The sequence below is a fragment of the Dermacentor andersoni genome, chromosome 11 (assembly GCF_023375885.2).
Source record: "Dermacentor andersoni chromosome 11, qqDerAnde1_hic_scaffold, whole genome shotgun sequence".
Lineage (NCBI taxonomy): Eukaryota > Metazoa > Arthropoda > Arachnida > Ixodida > Ixodidae > Dermacentor > Dermacentor andersoni.
The window spans coordinates 23,874,047-23,885,936 of NC_092824.1; the positions used below are offsets into that span (position 1 = coordinate 23,874,047).

The 11,890-nt window shown below is 51.1% G+C and overlaps 1 protein-coding gene across 1 annotated transcript; it reads left to right on the forward strand.

The window, feature by feature from the left end:
* The first annotated feature begins 5,381 nt into the window (after positions 1-5,381).
* On the forward strand, positions 5,382-11,146 carry LOC126517451 (acetylcholinesterase-1-like). The gene is made up of 3 exons (XM_072285156.1): positions 5,382-5,545; positions 6,889-8,409; positions 10,852-11,146. Exons 1-3 carry the CDS (start codon positions 5,382-5,384, stop codon positions 11,144-11,146), a joined length of 1,980 nt encoding a protein of 659 aa, XP_072141257.1.
* Positions 11,147-11,890: the final 744 nt, after the last annotated feature.

The following is an 11,890-nucleotide window of genomic DNA, read 5'->3' on the forward strand; positions in this document are numbered from 1 at the left end:
GTACTATCCGACAAGTTCCATAGTCTGTCTTGCCTTTCTTGTGATGAAGGTCAGATGCCGTGACGCTGGTCCGGTGCACGTAGGACAAGCTTCGCTTGCCTCCACTTTCCGGTACGAGAAGCGTTCGTAATTTTTTCCTGATGGCGTCACCTATCACGTTATCTTGGGAGAATGGGCACGAGACTAATAAACACTCCCATTACTCTCTCTCTCCACACACACACACACACACACACAAATATGTATATATATATATATATATATATATATATATGTGTGTGTGTAGTAGGCAAAGAGGGATTCTTCAGGCTACCTTTCAAACGTAAAGAACTTGAGTGGTGCTACAAGGTAAAGAGAACAAGTATTTATTTCGACAGTTTCGATCGGTGGACCGATCTTCATCAGGGTTTACAAAAAAATGGCAGTTCGGCCCTGGTAGTGAAGACACCAGACCGGGTGCCCGGTCGTTCTTACATGCATCTTGGTTGTAAGAACGACCGGGCACCCGGTCTGGTGTCTTCACTACCAGGGCCGAACTGCCATTTTTTTGTAAACCCTGATGAAGATCGGTCCACCGATTGAAACTGTCGAAATTAAATACTTGTTCTGTTTACCTTGTAGCACCACTCAAGTTCTATATATATTATATCTATATATATATATATATATATATATATATATATATATATATATATATACATATATATATATATATATCTGTTGTAGCGAGGAAGACTGGCGTGCCCTATGGACGCACTAGCATCATCGGCCCGCCGACGAAGAGGGGCTCGCGCTCTCGGTGTCTGACGCTCGACTGAGACGGTCGCATTTCTTGGTGCTCAATTAACCACGTTACATAGTTGGTGGAGCTGTGCTGGGTAGTACTTCTCCAACCACCCTGGAACTACGTAATCGGACACTGCCGCCATCATGCCTTACGACGCCAGCCAAATACCTCCGGCATCGCCAACATTGATTTATCCTGGCTCAGTGCGTTCACACGATCCTCCCATCTTCAACGGTTCCGACGAATACGACGTAGAAGATTGGCTGTGGATATATGAGCGGGTGAGTGTCCACAATAAATGAGACGATGCTGCGAAGCTCAGTTACGTGAACTTATATCTCACGGGTGTCGATAGCGTGTGGTACCAGAACCATGAATCCGACCTCAGCACCTGGCCAGATTTCAAGGCGCGCATTACGCAAGTCTTCGGACGCCTTGAGGTGCGGAAGCTCCGTGACGAAGAGCGATTGCGCAACCGTTCCCAGGAACCCGGTGAAAACTTCAAGTACATAGAAGACGTTGTGGACCTTTGCAAGCACGTCGATCCATCGATGACTGAGTCTGACAAGATCCGTCACGTAATCAAGGCCATCGCAGACGACGCATTCCAAATGCTCCTCTCGAAAAGCCCGCGGACCGTGGTCGAAGTCGCTGAACTTTGTCAAAGCTACGACGAACTCAGGAGGCAACGTCTACTCACTCGACGTTCTTCGATCCCCGATACTTCCATTGCAAGTTTAGCCGCTGTGACTAATAACGACCATCTCCTCGGCGAAATCAAGGAATTTATACGCTCTGAAGTCGCCCGCCAGCGATCCCTACTCACCGCCGTCCCAGGGCCTACGCCTTCCTTGGCTCCTACGTTGCGTCAGATGCTCCAGGAACAATTAAGTGTCCGAAGCTATTCAATCCCCTCATGCAGCGCAACCATTGCCTGTACCTCTAAGCTACGCCAAGGTTGCAGCACGACCACCTCCAGCGACTTTTTCAGCACCATCAGTTGCTGCACCGCCACGTCCAATCCCTCCAGTGTACACCACCAGATCACCAGCTGGAACGGCACCCTGGCGTACATCCGACAATCGCCCCGTGTGCTTCTTCTGTGGAATCCCTGGTCACGTGGTACGGCATTGTCTCCGTCGCTTATGGCTTCAAGGTAATGACCAACCTGTCCGCTCCTGCGTTTCGCCAGCTTTCGTCCTTCTCGCCACCAAATGACTCGCACTTGCCGTCTGCAACCAACGTTATTCCTTCTGCCCGTGTTCGTCGCTCGCCATCTCCTCGTCGCCGCTCACTTTCCCCCATGCGGCGGCGTCCGGCCCCATCGAAGCAGGAAAACTAGCTACCGCAGTTGAAGAGGCGAGAACTGCTGCGTTCCAGTCGAACCACACAAGGCCTCGCTCTCTTCCGACGAACGTAATCGAAGTATCTGTAGAAGGAATCGTCACACTGGCATTAGTCAACACAGGCGCCGCCGTTTCCGTAGTTACGGAAGAACCTTGTCGCAAGCTTCGAAAAGTAATGACGCGCTTATCTGCGCTGTCACACTGGACAGCAAGTTCCCAGTGCATTACCTCCCTGTTGCCGCATCTACCGCATGTTGCCGCATATATATATATATATATATATATATATATATATATATATATATATATATATATATATATATATATATTGCCACCTGCAGTAATGGGGACAATGCAAAAGAAGAGGGATGGAAGGCCAAGAAGGAAGAAGTGCGCTGTTGAGCCAGATAATGTTCAATATCTTGGAGTCGTTGGCCAGGTCGGGGTGGTGACTAGTAAGCGGAAAATCCCAGCAACCCGAGACGTCGGTATGGGCACTGGCGGCACAAACGATCTGCCTCCCGCAGTGGAAGCACAGAGAACGGCGGTCCGGTGTGCGCCAAACATCCGACGTCCGAGGCGTCATGCGTCGATCGTCTGCGTAATGCACTGGCTGCTCCGGCTGAACCATAACATGAGGAGCGGCAGGCGGAAACGCTGGATGCGTGCGTCGTTCTGCGATGTATTGCACCGGCTGGGCTGGTGAAAGTCCAACCGGCTGAGCAGCGTGAAGAAACACTGGGGGCGACGAAGCAGGGAGTCTCAGGGCTTCTGCGTAGGTCGCATGGCGGTGTTCAGTCGGTGCAGGCGAGCGGAGCGCTTGGTGTATTTAATCTTTTACAACATTGGCAATGGAGCTCACCGTAGGTTGTGACGCGCCGTAAATCTGCATTTCTTCCCGCACGACGGTGCAGATGAGTTCTTGGAGGTTGTGATTGTTGCTTCCGGTCAATGTGAACATAACTGAAGCGGATGTTGCGCTTAATTGAGCTCGTAGAAGTTCGATCGCTGCAGAAGCATCTTCTCCATACTTACAGCCTGAGACAAAAATTCGGCGACAGTCTTCGGAGGGCTCCGCACAAGACCATCGAAGAGCTGCTCCTTCACTCCTCTTATCGGGTCACGGAACTTCTTGTGCGCGGACATTCCAGTGTCTGCTCGTCTGAAGAGGCGCGTCACGTCTTCGACAAATGCGGTGACACTTTCATTGGGAAGCTGGATCGCTCGTTCAGTAGCAGTTAATTTCCTTTTCCTTTGTCCTCTCGTAGCTTCAATGCTAGTCAAGGAGGGAAGGTGTTGAAGGTCCGAAGTCGGCGCCCCTCGATGATTCGAGTGCACGGTGGCAGCGCGAAGGAAGAGCCGTTGTCCGACGAAGTGACGTTTTATTCAAACGCCGAAGCGTCTGTCCGAGCCCAAGCCCGAAGCTCCGCTCTCTCTCCACACAACCAAACATGACTTTTTAAGCCCTCAGTTGTACAAAGGATTCGCAAACCAGCCAATCACACATGCGAGTTCACATCATTGTAACCAATAGCACAACCACCTTCGTGCCGCACACAGCATTGGTGGAAACAGTGGCACTCTTTAGAACGCGCCAGGGGATAGGATTCTCAAACACACGTGCCACCTCCCTCTCCCCTACGTTGGGCTGCGAGTATCGGCCCCTGACGTCTTCCCTCTTTTCACCTACAAGCGGCCGCCATGCAAGCTGCCGAGAATGTTCCGTGAAATCGCGGACTATTAACTGCATATCCGCCGCACAGCGGGCTACCCTGCCAGTACTGAGAAATCTGTCTCCCGTGCAGCTGTGTGCCGGTTCGCTTGAAATACAAACAGCATAATTGGGACCCGATGACAATCGCACACAAAAGCATTCCTCGGCCGTAGCCGGCTAAGTGGTAAAGCTACCGCCATTTTCACGGTAATCCTTAGCAGGCGCACGCGGATGCCAAACATCAAACCGGCTGGGCAGCGTCGCGTCGCCCAATTTCCGTGACCGTCGACGGGACATTTGGGGAGCGCATGGGCATTAGCGGTGACGGTGACCTCAAGCACCCCCCCACGCTCGTCTCCCCGAACGCTCCCCTTCGGCTCGCGCCTTCTACCCTTTTGTTCCGAGCGAGGGTCCAGTTCTAGTGCCTTTTCTAAAGTGCAGCTACTAATCCGCTTTCTCTTCACGCGTGAGTGTTGCCCGCGTCCCCTCTTCGCGGAACCCATATGCGTGCCTCATTTCCGGTTATTGGCCGATACAGTAGGTGTGGGCTCGTCCTACGCTTTGCTGTAGTCGCCTAAACTGGGCTACAAAATAACAGCGAGGTCACGTCCCTAATCTCAAACTGATGGCCCGTTCACACTGAGGAATCCGGCGTCTACAGAGAATGGAATTCTCCAGCCGCCGAAAATCGTGTCGTTCACATTGCTTGCGCACCGCGCCGCCGGAACGAGATACAGCGCCATCTGCCCCATAAAGTGCTAACCTCCAACCAAGCGCGGTATATCCCGGATGTTCGCGCAGCTCGAAATTGCGCAGTTGTCTCCGTTCGCGTCGAGTTCGTGGGTTAATTTTGCGCGTTTCCACCATTGCTTGAAAAGGCAATGATGAACCCTGAGCAAGAAGAGGCCGTACTGCTAGGCCTGTTGGCAAGCACCTTTCTGGCGATGCGTGACGCGCAGAAGCATTCGCCGAAGAGACGACGCCACCGGCGTTGCTGGGTTCGTCCTGCTTTGCAAGGGCGCGCGTAGATTGGTCACGCCACCTTGTCAGGTCGCTTATATCTTGTGCTTCGCGTGGTACTTGTCGAAAAGGACGGGGCGGTTACGCACCAATTCGATGAGCATTTCCGATGTCGCGACGCGTTCGAAGACTGCGATATGACGAGAGCGTTGGGCTTGGCCGCCATCTTTCGAATTGCTGAGACGCGCTCCGATTGGTTCGCGGCGAGGCAATCCGGCGGCAGCTGCCGCAAAAATCGGTCCGGGAGCGATCGGCGCGGAAGGGGCTGTTCCGGCGGATCTCGCCGCCGCCGAACTGGGTTCCGCCGAATTGGGCGACGCTCCAGACGCCGAATGCCTCAGGTGAACGCGCCATGACTGTAGCTGACGGCGGAACTCATGCCACGACGTCAGTTGCTCCTCACGGTTTTAGAACCACATACGCGAGCCGTCCTCCTAGCAAACAGAGACATTGTACTCCGCCATACAATTTTCGACGTCTTCGAATACGTCGTCATGGAACGACTTTGGAACCCATGGGTTCTGAATTGTCTACCGGGTCGGTCATCGCGCTGTCCATACCAGTTGAGGTGGTTAGAATCGCTGTGTTGTCTTCTGGAAGCAGTCCCCTGACCAGCGGCTGGCCCAATGGACGGGTCTCTCTATTGGCACTGGGCTGGTGGTTCCCCTCCCAGAAGAAGTATGCGGCATGAGTGAGAAATACCCAGCACCTCCACCAGTTTGTCACGTGTCTCCAAAGAGGACTGGAGGCGTTTAATGGGGACAGCTGGCTTTCTGAAAAACAACGGCGGTGGGACCAAGCTATCGAGCGGGCGGGGTTAGTACGCGCACTTCTTCCGTCTTGGCCTTCCCTCCCTCTTCTTCTGCACTGTCCTCACTACTGCAGGTGGCAATATGTAACGTATGTAACCCCATATGATGGTAGGAACACATGTCTACATATGGAGCGCATCCAACCCCGCGTTAGTTACAGCCGCACGAATAGACCTCCGGTGGAAGTAGCCGGAGCGGTGGAGTAGCCGGAGACTTTCTAGCTACTTTCCTTGAACACATCCTTATGCATTAAAGCTTGCCAATTGCTCTCCTCAAGGTACGCCACCGTGGCTGAAGCCCGTTTGTCTCCGAAATCCGTTGCGTGTTCTTTCTTGTGGGGCGCCGACTTCTCATGTCGGCTTGATCTTCACTTCAACCGCTTCTCTGAGGGCGCGGGAAACGCTTGATTTTTTAAAAGGTACAAATCTACCTAGATCTTAGCGCACTGGTCCGGAGGCTTTCTGCCAACTATTGCAGAGAGTTGCAGTAGTGTTGCACCTGACCCACTACTGTGTTTGTTAATTTGTTTATTTATTTTGTTCAAATATTCTCAAGTCTGTGAGACATTAGAGAGAGCAGGGTTTGGGTGAGGGCTAGTTGGTATTATATTGCAAGCATGTTGACTTACAGAGCGTACATAGACAAAGGGACCGAAAGAACGACGCAGACAAGCGCTGACTTCTAAATGAACTTTTATGTCAAATAACAAGCATATATAACCAACTTGTTTTCGAGGCGGCGTTTTTTCTCTTGGTGTCTTGGCTATATATGCTTGTTATTCCAAATAAAACTTCAGTTGGAAGTTAGCGCTTGTCGTCGTCGTTGTTTGGGTCGCTTTGCCTATGTACGCCCTGCAAGTCTCAATATTACAGCTGCTGTCTGCGGTCATAGAATGTGATGTGTTGAAGCTTCCTGAGCGCGCTGCCGCTATGCTTGTTAATTTAGTTAGTAAGCGATTGTTGCCAAGTTTATACGACCGATAAAGCTACTATCCTTACTTCGTATAGCAGTCTATTAATTTGCTATCGCAATCGATGCTTCGGCTCTAAGGCCAAACTGCGACTTTATTTGTTTTGTTTACTTTTACATGTAAAACTGCTTCAGAAAGCATTAGGACGCATCTTTAGCATTAATACTGCGCATTGATAGTGTCCTCGCCATTTTTATATAGTTCGCTACCATTCGGCTGATTTAATTTTGTTGTTTCAGGGTAGTAGCTGCCTTGCTGAGCGGCTGCCTCATCACTGCCTTGGCGGTCTTTGTGCTCCTACCAGTCGTTTCAAGATCTGGCACTAAAGCACCAAGAGGCTGCCTCATCGCGAGGACGCCGAACGGTTACGCCAAGGGAAGCCTACTTCAGTTCAAGATCAACGGCACATCGTACAACTCCGTCGCCTTCTACGGCATCCCGTTCGGCGCCTCGACGACCGGAGACGGGCGGTTCGCTGAGCCCCGATGCGCCCAGCCCTGGCACGACCTGTTCAACGCCACGTACAAGCGACCCCCCTGCGCCCAGTCGGACACGCATTATGGTCGCACTTACGTCATCGACGCCTCGAACACCACCGAAGACTGCCTGCACATCAACGTCTGGGTGCCCGGCAAATGCGTGACCGACCTGTTGGGCGGCGAAAACCACCGCGCCGTCGTCTTCTGGCTCTTCGGTGGCTCCTTCGTGGGCGGAGGCAACAGCTTCGACTTCTACGACGGCCGCTTCGTGGCAGGCTTGGGAGACGTGCTCGTCGTCACGCCTAACTACCGGGTGACGTCCTTCGGCTTCCTCAACTCGGGAACGGGCCGTGAAGTTGCGGGCAACATGGGGCTGTACGACCAGCTTCTGGCGCTCCGCTGGCTTCGGGAAAACGTCCACTGGTTCGGCGGCGACCGCGACCGCATACTAATCGCCGGACAGAGCGCCGGCGCCATCGCGTCCTCCATGTTGATGGCGAGCCCGATAATGTCGCAGTACGGCCCGTACCGCAGGGCGTTTCTCATGAGCGGCTCGGCGTACGTTCCGCTGCCCCGGAACGAGGGACCCGACGCGCGATGGAGCTTCTCGCGCCTGGCCTCCAACGCCGGCTGCCAGTCGGCGCGCGTCGCCGACGCTGTGCACTGCCTCCGAAACCGGAGCGCGCCGGATATCTTGAAGGCCACCAAGAATATTTCTCTGTTTTTCATGCCATCCTTCGAGGCGCCCCTATTTCCTGGCAAGATGGACTCTCTCGAGCGGCGGTTCGTAGCGGCCCGAGCGCGGGACACACTGATCTCCAACGTGGCGATGGAAGGGGAGGCCTTCTTTCAAATGCTCATGCCAGACATAGCAGGTACGCAAAAAAAGATCACGGCGCAAGTGCTGAAACAAACTTTTCCTTATTTGTTCGGCGACGCGTCGGACTCTGTGATGGAGTTGCTCATTCCTTTCTTGAAGACCGTGTACGACCTTGAAGCCCCCAACCACCGCGGTTGGATACAGGTTATCGGTGACACCATGTTCCGTTGTCCCGTTGCTTCCTTCGGGAAAAGTTTGGCCACCCTGGGAAAGAATGTGTACTACTTGCAGTACACGCCCAGACCTTCTTTTTCCCCGTTTTCCGGAGAAAATGCGACGCACGGAGACGATGTGCCAATGCTGTTTGGGCTCCCGTACACCTACCCGCACTTGGCTACTGACGAAGACAGGGCGATGTCCTACCGCATGATCACGATGGTGTCCAGCTTCGCAAAAGACGGGTGAGTGGTTTGGGAACTTGCTGCAAATTAATCTGGGGTTCCTTTACCAACTGGTTCGTTGGGTTTAACGTCCGCAACCCACACGTCGCAGGAGGAAGGTTCGGGGTCAGTGCTTTGAGGTCTTTAACGTCCATCCAAAGCTCGACACACTCATGTCTTTGCATTCCGCTTGGCTCGCGTTGGAATACGGCCGTCATAGCCGGAAATTAAGCAAGGGACCTCCTGTTCTGAGGCACAGCCATAACCATTCGGTGCCCGCGTTGTGCGTACACGTGCGGCCCGACACGCGATGTTCAGACTTCATTAAGGTTTCGATCGTTAATGTTTGCTGACTTGCTTGTAATATCAGCGTACGAGAGTTTTAGGAAAGTACTCCGCACGTTCCGTTCCGCAGTTGAACAGTGGCCACTGTTCGTGGCTGTGCGCCTAACAGTGGCTGTTCGTGGCTACTGTGGCTGTGCGCACGAGGTCGCGGGTTGGAGTCTCGGCTTTCAACTCTGAGCAAGGCTGGCCCACTATGCGAAATATTGAACCATAAGGAACGCGCTTACATTTCTGGCGGTTCCCTTTTGTAACACGAGGATCTGGTCCTCAGTGCATACATATTGTTACACCCACGAAAGATCTTTATTCAGAGGCCAGGTATAGATAGTCACGACGGTCTCAATCAGGCGAGTGCTTATTGAGCTTCAGGTAGCCAGCACAACGTCGTTGTCTTCTGTCTTGGATGCGCCACATCAAACGCACATGGGTTTAACAACAAATATATATATATATATATATATATATATATATATATATATATATATATATATATATATATATATATATATATATATATATATATATTTATATATATATATATATATATATATATATATTTATATATATATATACACACACACACACAACGGGAAAGTCTCAGCTGAAACCGATTCAGCGCAAATCACCGAGTTCATCAGCGTCTCTCTCTTTCACTCTGAAAATTGGCAGAATGGGTAGTCTACAATACAATATGCACATTCATATACAGTGAGCGCTAGGCCTAGGTGCGCGTGTTGGAACCCCTGACTGCCGAAATTTGTCCGAAGCCATCCGCCACGGCATTTCCCGCAACCCGGGCGTTGAAAGTCAATTTCTAAGGACTTGTATATGAAATCTACAGAGCATATCTGTGTTGCTTACTTCATTATGTCCGGGAAAACTGAGCCCCTTGGTTGGACGACGCCTGCTTACACGTTACGTTCATTTCTGGTCGCTCTTTCTTGAACCATCCTGGGAGCTCCTCCGCCACTGTTCTCAAAGACCAAAACTAATCCTTACACATTCTCACCCACTTATTCGAATGAAATTCCTAGCACGCTCCAACCCGGTTTGCAGCGATCTGGAGCCTTGTCCGCATGGGAGCGAGGAAAACCGCGCCTAAGCCGAACCTTCTAGCCGCTTCTAGTGCAATCTGCATAGTCGCGTGATCGAGTTTCGGGCGGATCTCGGTGATCTCGTTCGCACTCCCAGGTTTCGAGTGGGAGAGCGGCGCCCTGACGGGACCAGCCGAATGGGAACCGCACTGCGAGAGTTCTCTATAGCTCTAAAAAGCGGCCTTACAAATGTGCCATTAATATTCTTGCCCCGGGGGGTAAAAGGGACATAGACTCTTCCGAATAAAATCAAGATTTCGTTGGATGTGCCCTTCTTCAAAGGAAAGCGCCAAGGAGGGTTTTCCCTTATTCAGCCACTGTTTTTAAAGAAGACAATTGGTTTCCTTTGGGGATTTCCACAGGAAAATACAAAATTAGGCGCCATAATAGACAGCCAACGGGAAGAAACAAACACGACAGAGCGCTAACTTCATACACAAAGAAATATATCGGAAGCGATACAGGGTTCCTTGATCTTTAGCACGCCTGTTCAACCCTTCATGTAATGGCCGACGTATCATTCTTCCTACGTTGAGTTTGATGCCTCAAGATTTCGATTTAGGCGTCCGAACCTAACGCATAGCCTACAGTAGCGTTTTTGATAACGTGGACTGAGTTTCGATTAGTAGATAGTTAACGAAGCAGTTAATTGCTATTCTAAGCATATAGGCTTTTACTGGAACATTTCATTGCTTCCTTGCACAAATGGTGTCTCCTTAGCCAGAATAAAGGTTAAGTACTTGTTCAATGTTTCCTTGACGTGTAACGGCGTTCCGGCATTAGAGTGTCGAAAAATATGTTCGTGCAATCAAGGCAGCGCATTCGTTACGTCAACTCGGCAAAATGTTCACGCTTTGGGATGAGTAAGTGCAGGTTTACAGTTCGCGCTCGGTCTAACTTCTCTCTCGTGCGTTACCTTTTATTGCGAGTAATATTGTATCGGTGCATTGTTGATCACACTGGCTTCTATAGGGTCCCTTTTATTTAGGCCGACGATGGTAACGGCGGTGATTGTGGCCCGCAGGTCTCTCCCAAGCCTGGAGGACGGGAGTCCCTGGCCGCTCTTCTCGAAGGCTTCCAACTACTCGTTCGTCGACCTCGCACACTCCGGGTTCACGCTTGGCGGCACCACTCCCGAGTGTCCCTTGCTAGAGATCATGAGGATGATCTTGAACCCGGACAAGTCGGACCGGCGAGCTATCGACAGTGCTTGGACGCCCGAAGTCGTCAGCTTGGCACTGGACATGCTTGCCGCGATACCGGCGCGAGCTCTTGAGATCGCCGCCACCACTCATGCCCGTGCTTACAAAGGCCAATGAATATGCCATACGCTCGAACCCTCCAGTGTTCACTGCGCCTTTCGGGGTGTTAAAAAGGTATCAGCTTGCAACATGTTGTGCGTCGTTGATGAATTGCCCATCTGAGGGGCGTTTGTTTTCATTACAGTGGTTTCACCAAGATAAATCGCAAAGAATAAGGGCAACACTGGACTTTAGTCTACCAAGGGAGCAGGCTGGTTTCAGGAAGGGACACTTTACAATGGATCACGTCCATGTCATCGATCAGGTAATCGCGAAATCTATAGAGTACAATCAGCCTCTCTATATAGCTTTCACGAATTAAGAAAAGGCGTTTGATTCAGTAGAGATAGTAGCAGTCATAGAGGCATTACGTAATGATGGAGTACAGGACGCTTACGCGAATATCTTGGAAAATATCTACAGATTCCACAGCTACCTTAATTTTCCACAAGTAGGAAGACACGTATAAAGGCGTCCGACACGGAGACACAGTCTCTCCAATGCTATTCACGGCGTGTTTGGAAGAAGTATTCATGTTATTAAACTGAGAAAACTTAGGAGTGAGGATTAACGGCGAATATCTCAGCAACCTTCCATTTGCAGATGACATATTGCGCTGTTCGGCAACACAGGGGACGAGTTACAACAAATGAGTGAAGACCTTAACAGAGAGAGAGTAAGAGTGTGGTTGATTATTATGCAGAAGACGTAGGTAATGATAAATAGCCGGGCAAGGGAACAATAGTTCAATATGGCCAGCCA